The sequence below is a fragment of the Dipodomys ordii genome, unplaced genomic scaffold (genome assembly GCF_000151885.1).
Source record: "Dipodomys ordii isolate 6190 unplaced genomic scaffold, Dord_2.0 Scaffold23, whole genome shotgun sequence".
NCBI classification, from domain to species: domain Eukaryota; kingdom Metazoa; phylum Chordata; class Mammalia; order Rodentia; family Heteromyidae; genus Dipodomys; species Dipodomys ordii.
Genome location: NW_012267239.1, coordinates 1,927,098 through 1,948,089, shown reverse-complemented (window position 1 = coordinate 1,948,089; position 20,992 = coordinate 1,927,098). Strand labels below are relative to the sequence as shown.

Here is a 20,992-nt window from a genome sequence, read left to right as displayed (position 1 = left end):
CTTAATCCTCAGATCTAGCCTCTTGAGTAGGATTGTAGGTATGAGCCACTGGCTCCTGGCTTCTGATTTCTAATTTTAGCCTATCTGATGTATCTGTTTCTTTTCCTTCCCTCACCTGTATTTCCACTTTTTCTGACTCTTCCTTGATTTTTTTTGGGGGAGGATTTTGGGGGGGGTCCAGTCGTGGGGCCTGAACTCTGGGCCTGGGCCGCTGTCCCTCAGCTCTTCAGCTCAAGGCTAGCGCTCTACCACTTGAGCCACAGCGCCATTTCCGGCTTTTTTCTTTTTGCTTATGTGGTGCTGAGGAATGGAACCCAGGGCATCAGGCATGCAAGGCAAGCGCTCTACCACTGAGCCAACTTCCCAGCCCCTGACTCTCCCTTGATTCAGTGATTTCTCTGTGTTTTAGGCTTGGTCACGGTGGCAAAAAGAACTCCAGCACAGTCAGCAGGAGAGATTAAAGGTGGTTTTTGCAATGCAACACCATGAGCACCGGCAAAAGCAGAGATCCCTGAAGGCATGGCTTAAATACCTGCATGTCCGCAGGAAGAAGAGGCAACAGAATGGTGAGCAGGACTCTGAACTCTCAAACAGGGGCCTGGTTGGAATATCTCTCTCCTTTCCTGGTGCCAGTGATACTTTATGAAGAAGAAATATTACCATGTCATGCCATAAGTTTTGGTGAAAAGATTTTGGGAGAAAAAGAATACATCATTCTTTAAAAAAAATTTTTTTTTGCCTGTTATAAAAATGATATACATGGGGCTGGGAAGGTGGCTCAGTGGTAGAGTGCTTGCCTTGCATGCATGAGGCCCTGGGTTTAATTCCACAGCACCACATAAGCAGAAAAAGCCAGAAGTGGCGCTGTGGCTTATGTGGTAGAGCGCTAGCCTTGAGCTGAAGAGCTGAGGGACAGCGCCCAGGCCCAGAGTTCAGGCCCCACAACTGACATAAATAAATAAATAAATACCCAAGATGATATACAGCTGGGTACCAGTGGCTCATGCCTGTAATCCTAGCTACTCAGGAGGCGGAGACTGAGGATTGTGGTTCAAAGCCAGCCTGGGCAGGAAAGTCTGTGAGACTCTTCAATAAGCCACCAGAAAAACTGGAAGTGGTGCTATGGCTCAAGTGGTAGAGTGAGTACTAGCCTTGAGCTGAAGAGCTGAGGGACAGCGCTCAGGCCCAGAGTTCAAGCCCCACAATCGACAAAAAAAAAAAAAAAAAGATGATGTTACAGTTACATAAAAAAAAAAGGGATGTTACAGTTACATAAGTTAAAGAGTACATTTCTTTTTGGACAATGTCACACCTTGCTTCCCTCCTAGTTTTTCCCTCCTATTTCTACCCACAAGTTTTTTTTTTTTTGTTTAGGGTTTTTTTGGTCAATCATGGAGCTTGAACTCTGGGCCTGGGTGCTGTCCCTCAGCTCTTCACCTCAAGGCAGGTGCTCTACCACTTGAGCCACAGCGCCACTTCTGGTTTTCTGGTGGTTTATTGGAGATAAGAGTCTCATGGACTTGCCTGCCTGGGCTGGTCTTGAACCAAGATCCTCAGATCTCAGCCTCCTGAGTAGCTAGGATTACAGGTATGAACAACCGGCGCCCAGCTTTGGGTTTGTTTGTTTTTAACTGTATTTTTTTTGTCTTTTCTTTTTTGGTACTGGGGATCGAACCCAGGACGTTGCACTTGCTAGGCAAGCGCTTTGCCACTGAGCTATATCCCAGCCCCGGCACCCAGCTTTGGAATAATATTTTTATGATTTAGTTTCCCAATTGGTTTCAGAACTAGTAATCATAAGAACGTGATCATTGGCAATCTTTTTTGTACTTGAATGTATTGAGATAAAACAGTGTAAGCAAAATACTATGCTATCTTAGGTCAGGTTAGGCTCTCCTCCTTTCTCCCAAACCTCCCCACAGATATCTCCCCTCTTGGAAGATTTTTTTTTTCCCGTATTTTATGGGGCTTGAATTTTTGGGCCTGGGTGCTGTCCCTCAGCTCTTCAGCTCAAGGCTAGAGCTCTACCACTTGAGCCACAGCGCCACTTCTGGCTTTTTCTGCTTTTGTGGTGCTGAAGAATCAAACCCAGTGCCTCATACATGCAAGGCAAGTGCTCTACCAGATCCACCTTCCCAGCCCCAACATACGCCTTTTTGAAAGGACCAGATACCATTCCTGAGAAACTGGTGATAAAACTGATTTTTACAGCATCCTCATCCCTAAAATTACAGACCTTTGGCTCTTTTTTTTTTTTTTATTGTGAAAATACTGTACAGAGGGGTTACAATTACATGGGCAAGATAATGAGTACATTTCTTTTTTTTTTTTTTTTTTTGGGTCCGGTCATGGGGCCTGAACTCTGGGCCTGGGCACTGTCCCTCAGCTCTTCAGCTCAAGGCTAGTGCTCTACCACTTGAGCCACAGCGCTTTCTGCTTTTGTGGTGCTGAAGAATCAAACCCAGTGCCTCATACATGCAAGGCAAGTGCTCTACCAGATCCACCTTCCCAGCCCAACATACGCCTTTTTGAAAGGACCAGATACCATTCCTGAGAAACTGGTGATAAAACTGATTTTTACAGCATCCTCATCCCTAAAATTACAGACCTTTGGCTCTTTTTTTTTTTTTTTATTGTGAAAATACTGTACAGAGGGGTTACAATTACATGGGCAAGATAATGAGTACATTTTTTTTTTTTTTTTTTTTTTTTGGGTCCGGTCATGGGGCCTGAACTCTGGGCCTGGGCGCTGTCCCTCAGCTCTTCAGCTCAAGGCTAGCGCTCTACCACTTGAGCCATGATGCCACTTCCGGCTTTTTCTGTTTATGTGGTACTGAGAGTTAAACTCAGGGCTTCGGGCATACGAGACAAGCACTCTACCACTAAGCCATAGTCCCAACCCTGGCTCTTTTTTTGGAGAGAAGAAAAAGCAGCTTAGGAATTCTTGAAGACCTTTTAGTATTTGCAACTTTTTATATTTTGGTTTTGAGGATCAGGCTTAAGGTCTTGGATATGCTACACACATGCTGTATTACTGAGCTAACTTAAAACCGTGTTTAAAAAGTTTCGAAGAGCTAGGTACCAGTGGCTCATGCCTATAATACTAGCTACTCAGGAGGCTGAGATCTGAGGTTTGAGATTCAAAGCTAGTCTGGGCAGGAAAGTCATGAGACTCATCTATTAACCAACAAAAAGCCAGAAGTGAAGCTGTAGCTCAAGTGATAGAGCATTGGCCTTGAAAAAGAAAGAAACTGCTCAGGGACAGTACCTAGGCTCTTAAGTTCAAGCCCCAGGACCACACACACAAAAAAGAAAAACTTGCGAATATTCTTTCCAGGAGCAGCCTTGTGTGCTAGTGGTTAGGATTGTTGTCTTCTTTTACCATCTCTCACTCAATGGAAGAGCAGGAAGAAACTGAAGTTATGTTTCTGTTTCAGAGACAGCAGAGCGATTCCACCATGTCACTGTGCTGCAGATACACTTCTGTGACTGGCAGTGGGCCTGGCAATGGAGGCAGAGCTTGTCCGCCCACCAGGCCCTGGTGGAGGAGCTGGCCAGGAAGATGGCACTGCGGAGGGTCTTCACACATTGGAAACACTGTATCCTTCTCAGTCTCCCAGGCCTGTGTACCCCTCAATCAGGATAGCATGGAGCTGAGCTGCATGGCAGTGTCAGGAAGACGCCATTAGCAAACTATCTAACGCAGCCTTATCTCTGCTGACCTCTTTGAGTTATTTTGTTGTTGTTTTAACTTGAACTGTGCATTGAAAAGAATACACACAACTTATACTCTAAAGAGTAACTTAGCCAGGCGCTGGTGGCTCACGCTTGTAATCCTAGCTACTTAGGAGGCTGAGATCTGAGGATCGCGGTTCAAAGCCAGCCCAGGCAGGAAAGTCCTTGAGACTCTTATCTCCAATAAACCACTAGAAAACCAGAAGTGGTACTGTGGCTCAAGTGGTAGAGCACTTGCCTTGAGCTGAAGAGCACAGGGACAGTGTCCAAGCCTAGAGTTCAAGCCCCAAGACCGACAAAAAAAAAAAAAGAGTAACTTACCCCCAACTTAAAAAAAAATAGAGCTAGAAGCCAAGAGCTGGGGGCTGATGCCACTAGCTACTCAGGAGTATGACTGCTGAGGCTTGTTGTTTGAAACCGCCTGGGCAGGAAAGTCCATGAGACTCTTTTTTTTTTTTTTTTTTGGGGTCCGGTCGTGAGGCCTGAACTCTGGGCCTGGGTGCTGTCCCTCAGCTCTTCAGCTCAAGGATAGCGCACTACCACTTGAGCCACAGCGCCTCTTCCGGCTTTTTATCTTATGTGGTGCTAGGGAATCGAACCCAGGGCCTCATGCATGCAAGGCAAGTGCTCTACCACTGAGCTACCTTCCCAGCCCGTCCATGAGACTCTTATCTCCAATAAACTACTCGGAAAAAGCCAGAAGTGGTGCTGTGGTTTAAGTGGTAGAGTACTAGCCTTGAGCATAAAGGAGCTTAGGGATAGAGCCCAGGCCTTGAATTCGAGTCCCAGGACTGGCAAAAAGAAAAAAAAAAAAAAGAGCCTAATACCTCTGCTGCTCCCTCCTGATTAAATCTTTTTTCTGCCTCCTCCAGAGAGGACTTTATTATTCCATCTCTTTTTTCTGTTGCCATTTCCTGGTTTTTCTCTGAGCACTCAGGGAGTGGAAATAGTCCTGGCCATCTGCTTCTCAGTGGTCATGGCTCTTGTTTATTGAACTTGGTACCATCTGTGGTCATTATGCACAATTTGTAACAGTGCTGTGGAATAGGTGTCCCTGTCTTCATTCGTAGGTGAGAAACAGATGGGTGTTTTGTAAGAGATTTTCTAAGTATTTGGGAACATAGGCCTTTACTCCTGTGTAAATGTTCTTAATTATTACACCCCTCCACGCAGTGTATATCTATGGTGAAGATTTAGATGGCTTGATGTTCCTCCATACATTCTTTTGTTCATCACCCTCAAATCACATTAAATGCCCTTGCTTCTGTTCTGTAGATGGAGCAACTCAGATACTCAGAGTATTCATTATCCTCCCCCCTTCCCCCTGCCCCCTCTCCCCCTGCAACATGGTTGTGGGTCTTAAACTCTGGGCCTGGGCGCTGTCCCTCAGCTCTTTAGCTCAAGGCTAGCGCTCTACCACTTGAGCCACAGCGCCACTTCCGTTTTTTTTTTCTTTTTGCTTATGTGGTGCTGAGGAATCAAACCCAGGGCCTCAAGCATGCAAGGCAAGCGCTCTACCACTGAGCCACCTTCCCAGCCCCGAGATTTTTATCTTCAATTAACTACCAAAAAGCCGTAACTAGAGTTGTGGCTCAAGCAGTAGAGCACTATCCTGGAGCACAAAATCTCAGAGAAAGTGCTCAGGCTTTAAGTTCAAGCCCCAGAACTGACACCAAAGGGAAAATAAAAGTTTGTATCTAAAAAAGGCATCATGGCACACACTTAGAATCCTGGCACTCAGGAGGCTGAGGCAGAAGGATGGAGAGTTTAATGTCAGTGTAGGCCTGTAGTAGGAGATTTTTATCAAGTTGTGTGGGGATTCAGGCATGGAGGGAATGTTTGAACTAAACGTAGATGTTAGGGAAGACAAGTTCTCCAGGCACAGAAACTAGGAAGGACATTTCAGGTGGAAGGGATGCCATCTGCCCAGGTTTACAAGTTAGGAGAAGCATTCAGCTAGGGAGTTGTAGGGTGTCGCTGGTAGGAGAGCCAATGCAGACTAGGAGTCTGCCTCTTTTTCTGATGCTTAGCACTGGGGAGCTTCTGAAGGGTTCCAGAGAAGTCATGCATAAGCATAGATTTGTGCTTTAGGTAGTTCTGGATTAGAGGGTGGAGGCTGTCCCAGGGTCACCAGCTGTGTGAGAGCATGCTTACATTCTGCGTGAGGGACAATTCAGATGAGCTGCAGGGACAGAACAATGCTGGAGATGGAGAGAGGAGAGCAGATGGGCTTGGCAGCTGACAACATGGGGGAGGTGGGAGGAAAAAGCATTTGAAAATAATTCCAAGGTTTTTCACTCCAATGTCTGACTAGATTGTGATACCAAAACCGAGAGTACAGAGAAGGAGCAAGTCTCTGAGATGTGGTGATTTGGAAGTGCTTACTAAAACTGGTACTTGGGTACTTTTTGCCTTCCATCACATGGGCATCCAAGGAGAGGGAAGGCCAGGCCAGCTATTTGATAAGGAACTCACATGGTTCCCGGTTGGTTTCCTGGGAGTTACCAAGGGACAGAGGTAGACATCATCCTTGTTCCCCTTACAGCCGTGGTACTTCAGGTGGATCAGAGGAAGCAGGTGCACTGTGTAGGGTTGGAAGCCTTGTTGACAATGGAGGCCTTAGCTCCTGGCAGATATGCTGCTGTGTGCCGAAGAAGCTGCCCAGCGGAAGGTGGCAGAAGAGCACCACCAACACAGGCTGCTGGTAAGCGTGCCAAATCTAGGACCCCACCCCATGGCCTTGGAGTCATCCATGTGGGACCCTCACTCTTTCATACTGATTGAGTGAAGGTTCCCAGGTCTAAGTGAGCTGCAGTCTTTTTTTTTTTTTTAAACAAAACAAAACATGTTTGCTGTTAGGCTTGGGGCCTGGGTACTGTCTCTGAGCTTTTTTGCTCAAGGCTAGTGCTCTATCACTTTAGCCACAGCCGCCTGGGTAGCTAGGATTACAGGTGTGAGCCACCAGTCCCTGGCTTGAACTGCAGTTTTTTTTTTGGGGGGGTCTGGTCGTGGGGCCTGAACTCTGGGCCTGGGCGCTGTCCCTCAGCTCTTCAGCTCAAGGCTACCACTTGAGCCACAGCGCCACTTCGGGCTTTTTTCTTTTTGGTTATGTGGTGCTAAGGAGTCAAACCCAGGGCCTCAGGCATGCAAGGCAAGCGCTCTACCACTGAGCCCCCTTCCCAGCCCCTGTTTTTTGTTTTTTTTTGGTTGATTGTGGCGATTAAACTCTGGGCCTGGTGCTGACCCTCAGCTCTTCAGCTCAAGGCTGATGCTCTACCACTTGAGCCACAGAGCCACTTCCAGTTTTCTGGTGGTTAGTTGGAGATAAGAGTCTCTTGGACTTTCCTGCTCGGGCTGGCTTTGAACCGCAGTCCTCAGATCTCAGCCTCTTGCATAGTCAAGATTACAGGCATGAGCCACTGGTGCCTGGCTGAGCTGTAGTCTTTGTTGTTGTTGTTGTTTTTTAACTTGAAGACATTTTGGATCTTTATTTTTATTTATTTATTTAGTGAGTTGTGGGGCTTGAACCCTGGGCCTGAGCGCTGTCCCTCAGCTCTTCAGCTCAAGGTGAGCGCTTGACCACTTGAGCTTCAGAGCCACTTTCTGAGCTGTAGTCTTGAAGCACTCTTTTCATTATTGGTGTTCCTATTTGCATTTTGGAGAGAAGGCAATGGTGTAGGATCAGAGATAGATATTTGAAGCTGTGAAGGAATCTTAAGTGTTGTAATCTTTTTACATAGTGGATCACATTAGAATGGCAGAAGCCTCATCTGTAACAAAGATCAAAGTCACAATGCTGAGCTTGAGGCAAGATCTGGACAGTCAGTTTCTGTTCAACTAGCCGCTGCCTCCTACCCTGACTATCTGAGCTAGTCATCAAAGACTTATAAGAGCCTCAAGCTCCGTAATATGAAAACTCCTTAAGGCTATCTAATCTTAACTCCTGTGGCAGAAACTACAACCCAAGGTTCAGGGCCATGAGGGACAAATGGGCTTTGTCTAGGTTCAATGTGAAACATTGTTGTTGGAGCTCAGCCAGGCCTGAGTGTCCTGCTCCTGTCCCAAGACCCGCTACTCCCCAAGGTTTCCTTCTAGGCTACTCTAGCAAAGGAATATTTATAGCAAACATGAGTCCCTGAGTTCTTACCACAGTACAGACCAAGCCATCTGCATTTGTAATTATATACATGTATATACTGCCCCTTGTATGGTTTAAAAAAATACTATAAACAAAAAGGTGCATATGTGTGTTTTTCTGGGGCTTGAACCCAGCAGATCTGGTGCGTGGTAGGCAAGCAGTCTGCCACTGAGTCCTAGTGCTCACCCTCCCCCATCCTTGACTCTCTCCTAGGTAAAAGTTGACTTTTGACCTTGGTAGAATTCTTTCTTGTGTGGATGATGGGGATCAGAGGTGGCGTGTTCATGGCACGGTATGTGGACACTAGGGAGTGGTGCAGCCAATCTTATTGAGTGCCTGCTGCATAGGCTGGCTTGTATTAGTTCCCAACTTGATTTCAAAGCAAAGCAATTGAAGGGAGTGGAGTGCTCCCTGAACATTCTGACCCTTGAGTGGAGGCACCGCTTTTCCTTTGTCCACACTTTTTTTTTTTTTTTGGCTGTGCTGGGGTTTGAATTGAAGGCCTTGAGCTTTCTAGACAAGTGTTCTTCCATTTGAGCCACATGCCCTGAGCAAGTCCACACTTATTTCTATAGATTCTGATTCTTTATAATTGCTGTAATTTCTTCTTTATGTAGTATTTTTGCTTCAGAGCTCTAAGAGACAATGTGACCCGAATCCATCTCCAACGAATAAGGAAGAATCTTGCTCACCAACAGCACGATGTCATGGTAAGGGTTATCTTCTGTATTAAGGGACCCATGCTGATGGCCATTCTCTTGTGACCTCTGTGCTCAGAGATTAGTTTACACTTTAGACTCCAAAATCTTTTTTTTTTTTGGTCAGTCATGCAGCTTGAACTCAGGCCTGAGTGCTGTCCCTGAGCTCTTTTTTACTCAAGACTAATAATGCTCTGCCACTTTTAGCCACAATGCCACTTTTGGATTTCTGGTACACAATTAGAGATAAGAGTCTTATGGACTTTCCTGCTTGGGTTGGCTTTGAACCATGATCCTCAGATCTCAGTCTCCTGAGTAGCTAGGATTACAGGTATGAGCCACCAGCACCCAGCTAGACTCTAAAATCTGAATGCTTATTTTCTTTAGTAATCCAAACCTTCTAATAAAGAAACTGTTGCTTCAGAGCACTGGTTAATCCTTTTTTTTTCCATCGGTTTTATTTTACTTTGTTTTTTAGATAGTGTCTCTCACTTTTTCCCAAGCTAATCTCAGATCACAATCCTGTTTTTACCCTCCAAGTAGCTGAGATTACAGGCATGTGCCACCATACCTAGCCTCTGCTTCAGTTCCCCAACCCACCTCTAGTCATTTCAAAGTAAATTATAAACATCATTACATAGTGTACTGAAACATTTCCACATACATCACTCCAAGTAAGAAGTTTCTTAACTATAATATCTTTATCATCTCTTTAACGAAATTAATAATAATGACCTAATATTATCATATACCCAGTCTATATTTAGATTTTCACAATTGTTCCCAAAATATCTTTCTAGCTGCTGTGCGTGTGCGTGTGCGTGTGTGCGCGCGCGCATGCGCACGCACGCGCGCAGATTTAATTCAGGATCCAAGTGCTGTCCCTGAGTCGTCCCCGCTTCAAGGCTTGAGCCACAGCTCTACTTCCAGCCTTTTCTGTTTATGTGGTACTGAGGAATTGAACCTAGGGCTTCTACCACCAAGCCATATTCCCAGCCCTCATTTTTTTTTTTTAATTTGGTATGGGCTTCCTGCTCTCACCTTTTTGCTCAAGGCTGGTTCTCTACCACTTGAGCCATACCTCCAGTTTCAGCTTTTTGCTGGTAAATTGGTTAAGTGGAGGTAAGAGTCACGAAGCACTTTCCTGCCCTGGCTGACTTGGTTTTTTTTTTTTTGGGTCCGGTTGTGGGCCTGAACTCTGGGCCTGGGCGCTGTCCCTGAGCTCTTCAGCTCAAGGCTAGTGCTCTACCACTTGAGCCACAGCGCCACTTCTGGCTTTTTTTTTTTTTTTAATATAAATATAAAACCGGTTTCTCTATGGGGCCTAGACTAGCTTCAGACTTGTAATACTGCCTCAGCCCTCTGAGGCCTGAGATCTCAGGGGTATGCCACTATACCTGGCTGTCTCCTAAAGCTCTTAAATTAGAACAGCCTCCTTCCCATACCACACATCTTTGTGTGTGTGTGTGTGTGTGTGTGTGTGTGTGTGTGTGTGTGTGTCCGTCCGTCCGTCCGTCCCAGTTCTGGAGCTTGAACTCAGCTTGGGCACTGTCCTTGAGCTTGTTTGGCTCAAGTCTAGTGCTCTACTACTTGAACCACAATGCTACTTCTAGCTTTTTCTGCGTAGTTTATTGGAGATAAGAGTCTCATGGACTTTCCTGCCCAGGCTGTTTTCAAACTGTGATCCTTAGATCTCAGCCTCCTGAGTAGCTAGGATTATAGGTGGGGGCACCAGTGCGTGGCAACTACGTCTTTTTGTGCGTGTTGATTTACTTCTAAATACATTTTTAACTGTGGGCAAAGTACATATAAAGGTTATCATTTTAACCATTGTGAAGTAGCATTACACAAATCCATGTTGTTCATTATTACCACTCACTGTGTCTAGAACTTTTGCATCTTGCAAACTGCAGCTGTATCTATTAAAAACTAACTCCGCATTGATCTTCCCCCAGCCATGACAACCATCAGTCTACTGTCTGTCTGTCTTTATGAATGTGGCTCCTCTAGAGACCTCATAAATTAAATTTACAGTATTTATCCTTTTGTGATTAGCTTATTTAGCATAATGTATAGTTTTTCTTTAAAATGATATCACCAGCTTTTTTATTTTTTGAAGAACATGCTTATTATTTTGTACAGTATTCTTTATTCTCAGTTTGTCTTATTGCTTCTTTTGTTCTTTTGATTTTTCTTTAGCCCCCTGTAAAATAGAAGTTGAAGGGCTTGATTAGAGATTGAAATGAAATATATTGGCAAAACTATTTCACAGTTTGGAATAGGTGTTAAGGTTAGTTTTACTTTCTAAAACATCATTGTCTTCCATGAAGCCCAGGTTAGGGTTAGCTTTTTATCCCAGAAACTAGAAGAACTTTCTCTTTGCCTTTGACCCTGGGCCAGACAATACCTCCTCTCTAGGTAGCCATGATTATTTTGGGTGTTGGATGTTCTACACTGAGATAATATCTGCTTTGTGGGACAGGGGTACGGGGGGAGTGCTCACAGTCTGGGAGTCAACAGTTAATCAGCAGGTTATGAGCAAAAGCAATTATTTCATATTTTACCTAATACACTTCCATTTTATCCCTGTCTGACTTTAGCTGCTGCGCAGGTTCTGGAACCTCTGGCAGTCTCAGATTGAGCAGAGGAAGGAGCGAGATCAGCTCCCTTTATCGCATGCAGCCCGAGGCCACTACAGGTAAGACTGGGCTCTGCCTCTCCAGAGACACTGTGTGATTCTGACTTTGGGTCTTCTAGCAGTGATCAGTTACCCAGGCATGAGGGAGTGGCAGACTCAAAAAGGAACTGGGAGCCATGGCTCACGTGGTAAAGCTCCTGCCTTGGCAAGCATGAGGGTTTGAATTGAAACTGCACTACCCCTAAAACAAAAAGAAAATCCAGACAGGTAGAATATAGGGACTTTTATACATATTTTCTAAATTCTAGAGGTAGTATACTTGCTGCTCTAATGAAGCCTATAAGGAAATTATCAAGGACTGGGGATATAGCTCAGTGGGATATCACTTTCTTAGTATGTGTGAGGCCCTGTGTTTGAATTCCAGTATTAAAAATAAACGAAAATAAAACCAGAGTTATCAAAATTTTAAAGCAAGCATGAGTCAAAAGCATGTTAGAGGGCTGGGAATGTAGCTCAGTGGTAGAATGCTTGCCTTGCATACATTAGACCCTGGGTTCGATTTTACAGCACCACATAAGCAGAAAAAGCCAGAAGTAGTGCTGTGGCTCAAATGATAGAGCACTAGCCTGGAGCTGAAGAGCTGAGGGACAGCACCCAGGCCCAGAGTTTAGACCCCACGACTGACAAAAAACAAAACCAAGGGCTGGGAAGGTGGCTCAGTGGTAGAGCGCTTGCCTTGCATGCCTGAGGCCCTGGGTTCGATTCCCCAGCACCACATAAGCAAAAAGACAAAAGCCGGAAGGGGTGCTATGGCTCAAGTGGTAGAGTGCTAGCCTTGAGCTGAAGAGCTGAGGGGCAGCGCCCAGGCCTAGAGTTCAGGCCCCATGACCGGACCCAAAAAAAAAAGCCAAAAAAATGTTAGGTATTTGTTTTCTTTGTTCTTAGAATGAAACTAATAAGCCCATGGGTGCCTCTAACTCTCAAGAGGTAACCATGTCTAAATTTTCCTGCCTTAGAAACAAAACAAAAATTTCGGGTGCCGGTGGCTCACACCTGTGATCCTAGCTACTCAGGAGGCTGAGATATGAGGATCTCAGTTCAAAGCCTGGGCAGGAAAGATCCTGAGAGTCTTGTCTCCAATTAACCGACAGAAAACTGGAAGTGGCACTGTGGCTCAAGTGGTAGAGGGCTCGCCTTGAGCTGAAGAGCTCAGGGACAACACCCAGGCCCAGAGTTCAAGCCCCACAATAGACAAAAAAAAAACAAAAACAGAATTTTTAAAACCAGAAACCTGAAGGTGCTGATAAGCAGTACCTAGCTGTTCTGTGTTTTATTCCAGGGTGACATTGCTGCGCAAGTGTATCCAATTGTGGCTCCGGTATGTTCAGAAGAGAAGATACAAACGGGTAAGGAGTGTGTCACAGCAGACAGCATCTAGCCTTACACTTACACTCAGCCTGATGGCTTTGCAAAGATTTCTTAGGACTCTGCCATGAGATCTTATTGTTCTGATTTGGAGGAGAGGGTGCTATGAAAGGCTCTGAGATAATTTCCTTCAGTCCCTGCTAGTCAGAACATCTGCTCAACTCCATCTCTTTATCTGCTAGGAAAATGCAGAGAGCCAGCTCCTGCCAGCCATGCGCGTCTTCATTCACACTAGTTTATGATATGAACTCACCAGCCCCTCACTCAGTGGGATCTCCAGATGTGGAGAGGTGAAGAGTATGAGTGTTGTATCCCAGAGCTGCCTAATATGAAACAGATGCTCCAGTAGGTGGAGGAGGTGGGGTCAGGATGGCAAGTGAGTAAAGATAGCTTGATGAATACGTACTGAGCTGGGCACCTGTGGCTCATGCGTATAACCCTAACTGGTTTGAATCCAGGTTGGGCAAGAAAAGTCTGTGAGACATATCTCCAATTGATCACCAAAAAGCTGGGAGTAGAACTGTGCCTCACGAGGCCCAATGCCAGCCTTGAGGAGTAAAGCTATGGACAGAACTTAGGCCCTAAAGGGCTGGGAAGGTGGCTCAGTGGTAGAGTCCTTGCCTTGCATGCATGAGGCCCTGGGTTCTATTCCTCAGCACCACATAAGCAAAAAGAAAAAAGCCGGAGGTGGCGCTGTGGCTCAAGTGGTAGAGTGCTAGCCTTGAGCTGAAGAGCTGAGGGACAGCGCCCAGGCCCAGAGTTCAGGCCCCACGACTGGACCCCCCCCCCAAAAAAAAAAAAAAGAACTTAGGCCCTGAGTTCAAACCCTAGAACCAGTGCACACACCCAAAAAGACTTACTGCACAACCTTTGCACACAACTACTATGCCTAAGCACTGAGGTTGCAAGTATGATACAAAGTAAAGAGAATCCCTGCCCTCATAGCCTTACAAGTCAGCACCAAGGTGGCAGATAAGTGATCTTGCAGGCTGGTTCTAATGGTTGGAGTAGCTGTCTGAAGGATTTCAAAGCCACATTCAGACTCAGAGGGAGTTTGTTCAGTTCATAATGTCAACATGGGAAGGGCCACTCTGGCTATCCCTGGCAGTCAGAGAAGACATCAGCCAAACTCCCCTGGTTATATTAGTGCTGCTCTTGCTACCTCCATCTGCATCCATCTGCTGCCAGAATCTGACATGTGAACCTGAAGTTTTGTTTTTCTCCTCAGTTGTGGGGTAGATTGCTGTGTGTGTGTGTGTGTGTGTGTGTGTATGTGTGTGTGTGTGTGTGTGTGTGTGTGTTCATGCCAATTCTGGGGCTTGAACTCAGGGGCTTTGGTGCTGTCCCTGAGCTTTTTTGCTCAAGGCTGGTACTCTGCTACTTGAGCCACATCTCCACTTCTGGCTTTTTGGTGGTTAATTGGAGAGAAGCATTAATGGACTTTTCTACTCAGGCTAGCTTTTTTTCTTTTTTGCCAGTCCTGGGCTTAAACTCAGGACCTGAGTACCATCCCTGAGCTTCTTTTTGCCCAAGGCTAGCATTCTACCACTTGAGCCAGCTTTTTCTGTTTATGTGGTGCTGAGGAATTGAACCCAGGGCTTTGTGCATGCTAGGCAAGCACTTCACCACTAAGCGACATTCCTAGCCCCTCAGGCTAACTTTGAACCTTAGTCCTCCAATCTCAGCCTCATGAGTAGCTGGGATTACAGGAATGAGCTACCAACACCCTCCATAGAACACAAATTTTTAGCAAGGCACAAAGACTCCTCCACGAGCTAGTCTTTCTGTACCCCTCCTTCCTGCTACTACTCTTCCCTTCTCATCTGCATTCTGGCTAGGTGGGTGCCAGTCATTCCTGAACATTCTGTGTGTGTTCTGCCCATTACTGTACCTGCAGTTCTCTTTGGCTCACCACCCTGCTGACTTGAGTGCTCCTTCCTCCTCCTCCACCCCAGCCACTTCGCTGGTGTAGTTTATCAGTGCATCATTGTGTAGTTGCCTGCTGGCCTCTTTCCCCCCAGCCTGTGAGCTCCTTCAGGGTACAGCCTGTCTCTTCTCCTTTACCCAAGCTCTGTTTGGCAAAGGCATTGCTGACTCATTTGGATGCATGAACACACAAATGAGTGAGTGCACTGCGATTCACCATATCTGAATGTTCCCAAGAGTCGTCTGGTCTGCGAGGTTGTTTAGATGGCACTCTCCCAAGGTGTGGCTGGTTTTGTGTCAACCTTAGGGATATCCTTTTATGTCCCTTTGATTGTTTTTTTTTTTCTTGCTGGTCGTGGGGCCTGAACTCTGGGCCTGGGCGCTGTCTCTCAGCTCTTCAGCTCAAGGCTAGCGCTCTACCACTTGAGCCATACCGCCACTTTCAGCTTTTCTGCTTATGTGGTGCTGGGGAATCGAACCCAGGGCTTCATGCATGTGAGGCAAGCGCTGTACTACTGAGCTACCTTCCCAGCCCCTTTGATTGTTTCTGAAAGGACTCTTTTAAGTTCATTTATCTTGGCAAAACAGGTCTGAGGAATAGTGAATGCAGTGATGTTAAATGGTTGTTTTTATTTTATGTATGTATGTATGTATGTATTTACCAGTCCTTGGACTTGGACTCAGCCTGGGCACTGTCTCAGAGCTTCTTTTGCTTGAGGTTAGCACTCTACCACTTGAGAGCCACAGTGCCACTTCCGGCTTTTTCTGTTTATGTGGTACTGAGAAATTGAACCCAAGGCTTCATGCATGCTAGGCAAGCACTCTACCACTGAGCCACATTCCCAGCCCAAGATGGTTGCTTTTTAAAGACCTTTCACTAACTACCTGAAGATTACCTATAAGTGAAGATGACCCAGGAGTACAACAGTTCAAAATATTACTTACTATGGGTTTCTGAGGGCTGGGATATAGCTCAGTGGTAGAATTCATGAGCTTGCATCTTAAGGTGACATTTGTTGAGTAAATCTGGCATATTCTTTTCTCTGAGGGGTGAGAGTATATATACCCACATATTCATATACGTGTCATATCCACACTGTTCCAATGGTCCATTGATATGTAAAAACCACACCAGTTCTTCAGGTGGCTCATACCTGTAATCTTGCCTAGCTATTTAGGAGAACTGCAGTTTGAGGCCAGCCCTGGGTCTACAGAAAAATTCTTTTCTTTTCTTTTTTTTTTTTTGGTTGGTCGTGGGGCTTGAACTCTGAACATGGGTGCTGTTCCTCAGCTCTTCAGCTCAAGGTGACCACTCTATCACTTGAGCCACAGCGCCACTTCTGGTTTTCTGGTGGTTTATTGGAGATAAGAATCTTGCAGACTTTCCTGCCTGGGCAGGGTTTGAACCATGATCCTCAGATCTGAGCCTCCTGCATAGCTAGGATTACAGGTGTGAGCCACTGGTGCCCAGCCAGAAAGGTTCTTTTTTTCTTTTTCTTTTCTTTTTTTTACAACATATATGAGACCAAGCATCCCTGGCTGCTACAGAGGTATAGCAGACAGGTATAGTTAAGAAACAATCTTAAAGCCGGGTGCCGGTGGTTCACACCTGTAATCCTAGCTACTCAGGAGGCTGAGATCTGAGGATCAAGGTTCAAAGCCAGCCCTGGCAGGAAAGTTCGTGAGATTTTTTTTTTTCTTTTTTGGTCAATCGTGGGGCTTTAACTCTGGGCCTGGGCGCTGTCCCTCAGCTCTTCAGCTCAAGGCGAGCACTCTACCACTTGAGCTACAGTGCCACTTCCGGTTTTCTGGTGGTTTATTGGAGATAGGAGTCTCACGGTCTTTCCTGTCCGGGCTGGCTTTGAACCGCGATGCTCAGATCTCAGCCTCCTGAGTAGCTAGGATTACAGGCGTGAATCACCAGCGCCCAGCTCATAAGATTCTTATCTCCAGTAAACCACTAGAAAACCGGAAGTGGTGCTGTGGCTCAAGTGGTAGAGCGCTCGCCTTGAGCTGAAGAGCGCAGGGACAAGCACCCATGTTCAGAGTTCAAGCCCCACGACCAACAAAAAAAAAAACCAAAGCCGGGCGCTGGTGGCTCACTCCTGTAATCCTAGCTACTCAGGAGGCTGAGATCTGAGGATCACGGTTCAAAGCCAGCCCAGGCAGGAGAGACCGTGAGACTCCTATCTCCAATAAACCACCAGAAAACCGGAAGTGGTGCTGTAGCTCAAGTGGTAGAGTGCTCGCCTTGAGCTGAAGAGCTGAGGGACAGCGCCCAGGCCCAGAGTTCAAGTCCCACGACCGACAAAAAAAAAAAAAAATAACCAATAAAAAATAGATGCTCATATGTATATACTATACATATAGATATAGTTGTTATCTAACTGGATCTGTAATATTTATCTAAATACATAGGAAAATGTGCTAAGACCATATGTAAATGAAGTAATTTTTATCTACCATGTTTCATTTTTCATCTAGCACGTTGGCCAAAACCAAATACAGTATTTTCAGAGTTTCTCCTGCACTTTTCACGTGTAGGAAGCAGTCTTCCCTTGAGACGAGGGCTTTTGCAAGGCAGCAGTGCTTCGTGCCTGTAATCCTAGCTGCTGAGGAGGCTGAGGTCTGAGGATCATGGTTTGAAGCCAAGCCTAGGCATGCTCAAATGGTAGAGGGCTAGGCTTGAGGGAAAAAGACAAGAAAGCATGAAGTCCTAATTTCAAGCCCTAGTACTGATGTGCGCGTGTGCACACGCACTCGTACACACACACACGTACAGACTCTGAAAGTTCATTTGAAAGAAAAACAAAGCACAAAAGGCTATTTATTATTTTACTTCAGCTCCTGAAGGCCAGAGCAGACCGTCATTTCCAGCAGAGAGCCATGCCCACTGCATTCCACACTTGGAACAGACTTTGGCGACGGCACCAGCAGGATTATATCCTCAATGCAAGAGCTGTCCGTTTCCACAGGTGAGCTGGGCGGCTCCCATCTCCACAAGACCACACATCTCCAATCTAACTCTGCCAGGCATACAACCTGGTGACTTTGCTTCTCCCTCCCCCGGTCCCTGACGCTGTTTCTTCCTGGGTTCTCAATAATGTGGGCTTATTGATTTCATCTAATGGGAAAGGACAGCCGGTACTCCTGAGAAAAGTGTTGTCCATCCTTACTGTAAGTATTTTCAAAATAGCCTGTGAGCCATGCCCCTGTCCTCATTTCATGCTGCTGAGAGCTCCATAAGGCCATCCATTAGCATTCTGGAGGAGAGCCGGGGCTGGGGGACTATGCATCACACTGGCAGACATTCTTGAGTGTGATTTCCCAGAAACAATTTCTGTGCTACAAGACCTGGTTTTTTTTTTTTTTTTAAGACTGGATTTTTATAGTGTTGCAACTATAGTCATCAACAAAATTAAAAAGGTCTTGCTCAGCGCAGGTCCCCACTACATGTCAGTGGAACGCAGTGAAGAAATTTTGAACCCATAACTGTGATCAGCCCTTGTGGTGGCATTATATGGTAGAAGAAAGTGAGCATACATAAAAGCTCCTTTCACCTAATCTTCACTAATAGTCTCCTCCTCTCAGCAGTCCTGAGAACAGGTGTAAAATGATAAGTGGCCTACCCATGCTAACTCAGTCGAGTACGTGGCAGAACCAGATTTGACACTCAGTTCTCCATTCCAAAGTCCACGTGCTTTCTACTTGATGATGATGGGGACTATTTTTCCAATGACTCTCTAGGAGTTTTACATTCTGATAAGAAGATACACTGTGTATAAGAAAGCCTTGACAGTGTTGACCAGGGTCCAGAATTGTCCGTGAGGCTGAATTGAGACACAGGTTGCGCTTTCATCACAGCAAACAATGAGAGCTGTAACGTTTTAAGCTCATGGGTCAAAATATACAGTGAGGGAGATGTGTTCCATCAGTATTAATAGTAATGAATAAAATCTGTAATTTTATTCATTACACGAGCTTTCTATAATTCATCTTTCTAGGATCCCAAAATAATTTGCTTGAAGAATGACATTTCAAAAACCTTAGCTGTGGGATTTTGAAGTTGTCATTACTATTTCTATAATAGTGATAAGAAAAGCTCTAATAAAAGGTTTGTGACAGGGCGATCGGTTCTGTTGTGTGTGTGCTTGCTGGCATTAGAGATTGAACTCTGGACCTGTGCTCTGCTATGTGAGTTCCAGCTTTTTGTTGGCCAATTGGACATAGCAATTGATCTTAGATCTCATCCTCCTGAGCAGTGGTGTGACTTGCATTGTATCTCTCAAAAAGGGCTATCTTAGATTTCAAGAGAAATATATATTTGGGGGGGGGGCCTGGTCGTGGGGCCTGAACTCTGGGCCTGGGCGCTGTCCCTCAGCTCTTCAGCTCAAGGCTAGTGCTCTACCACTACAGCCATAGCACCACTTCCGGCTTTTTTCTTTTTGCTTATGTGGTGCTGAGGAATTGAACCCTGGGCCTCAGGCATACAAGGCAAGCATTCTACCACTGAGCCACCTTCCCAGCCCATCAAGAGAAATCTTGATACTCACCTTGATGGGCACTGAAGGAATCACAATATGTGAAAATGATTAAATAAAAATTTATCGACTTCAGACAAAGAAAATACTGAAAATTCCAGACCTGGAGGCATGTCTTAGTGGTAGAGCACCTGCCTAGCAAGCAAGAGGCTCTGAGTTCAAATCCCAATACCCCACACAACTGATCCATGCCACAATTTCTTCTAATATCTCAGAGCCAGTGCTGAGTATGGCAGGGGAGCATGGCATTATGGGGTGGGGGGTTTCCTGTGAGCCAAAGGAGTAAGGCAGTCACTAGATAGATGGTCAGGGTGGAAAGTTGAGGACAGCAGACTGGGGATCCAGACTGATGCTATAGACAGAAAATGGGCCAGATGCTTGAACAGATGTGTGGAGCCAGTAAAGTGGCGGTTTTCAAGATTACATACAATGTATCAGTTGTGGATGATGGAGAGATGATAAGAGAGAGAAAGGGGTGTGATATTGAATCTGGAGATACTGCTTTGAGGGATCACCCAGAACTCCAGCACTCCTGAGCACAAAGTCCACAGAAATGTTTTTTGGGGGTGGTATTAAGAGAACATTTCTCCCTTCTCTGGAAGAAAGCAGCTTCCTCTTCCTGGTTCCTGTTCTTGTACAAGATCTTGTACAAGGTTCCTTGTACACGATCTAATCCAGAAATGACTTCAGTACTTAAGACATCCACATACTCTGTTATTTTCTCTACAAGCAAGAGGAACCTCCAAAAGGCTTTCTGCTGGGGAAGCAGGCTTGGGTGTTTAAAGGCTGCAAGGGCAAATTGTAGACAGGGAGCAGACAGGAGACCAGGCTTGAAGTATGATGAAATCTGACCTTGATTTTGGCCTGCCTTGGTGGGTTGGACTTTTTAGGTGACTTAGTTTTTCAGGTTCTCACCTTCCTGGTTCATGAGGGAGTACAGTGCGTCTATCTTGCAAGCTCAAAAAGAATTGTATTCAGACCTTTGTTCTGGCACTGGCCAGCTTTGTGACCCAGGGAAAACCAATCCCTCCGAGCCTCCATCTTCCCAAATGTAAGCAGATAATTTGATAATAGTCCTTGTCATAGGTCCTCATAGAAACTAAGTGATAAAGTCCAAATGCTTAGTGCAAAATATTAATAATCCCTCTAGTCTTCAGAATTGGTTTGATTTGTGATTCTCTTGGTAAGTAAATATTTATGGTTTAACACTTAGTAATGTTCCAAATATCTAGTCTTATACACTCTTTTTTTTTTCTGGTTGGTCATGGGGGCCTGAATTCTGGGCCTGGGCGCTGTCCCTCAGCTCTTCAGCTAAAGGCCAGCGCTCTACCACCACAACCACAGCGCCACTTCTGGCTTTTTTTCCCCCTGCTTATGTGGTACTGAGGAATCGAACCCAGGGCCTCATGCATGCCAGGCAAGCACTCTACCACTGAGCCACCTTCTCAGCCCTCTATACTCTTAAGATACATTTTTTTCTGTTTTTGCCAGGCACTGGTGGCTCACGCCTGTAATCTTCATACTCAGGAGGCTGAGATCTGAGGATTGGGTTCAAAGCCAGTCTGGGCAAGAAAGTCTGTGAGACTTGTCTCCAATAAACCACTCTGAAAACCAGAAGTGGTGCTGTGGCTCAAGTGGTAGAGCACTAGTCTTGAGCTGAAGAGCTCAGGGACAGTTCCCAGGCCCAGAGTTCAAACCCCACAACCGACAAAAAAAAAAAAAAATTGTTGTTTGGTCACTCGTGGGGCTTGACTCAGGGCCTGTGCACTGTCTTTGAGTTTTTTTTTGTTTTTTTATTTTTTTTTGGGTCTGGTCATGGGGCCTGAACTCTGGGCCTGGGCGCTGTCCCTCAGCTCTTCAGCTCAAGGCTAGCACTCTACCACTTGAGCCA

At 45.7% G+C, this 20,992-nt stretch overlaps 1 protein-coding gene across 1 annotated transcript in view; it reads left to right on the top strand.

Annotated features, from left to right (window-relative positions):
* The window catches only part of Sfi1 (Sfi1 homolog, spindle assembly associated (yeast)), a 63,062-nt gene that overhangs the window by 25,749 nt on the left and 16,321 nt on the right, over positions 1-20,992 (top strand). The window contains exons 8-15 of the mRNA XM_013014252.1: positions 410-566; positions 3,438-3,599; positions 6,369-6,439; positions 8,491-8,583; positions 11,172-11,269; positions 12,549-12,615; positions 17,405-17,535; positions 18,204-18,207. Coding sequence (XP_012869706.1) covers positions 410-566; positions 3,438-3,599; positions 6,369-6,439; positions 8,491-8,583; positions 11,172-11,269; positions 12,549-12,615; positions 17,405-17,535; positions 18,204-18,207 — 783 coding nt within the window. The remainder of the gene's footprint in view (positions 1-409; positions 567-3,437; positions 3,600-6,368; positions 6,440-8,490; positions 8,584-11,171; positions 11,270-12,548; positions 12,616-17,404; positions 17,536-18,203; positions 18,208-20,992) is intronic.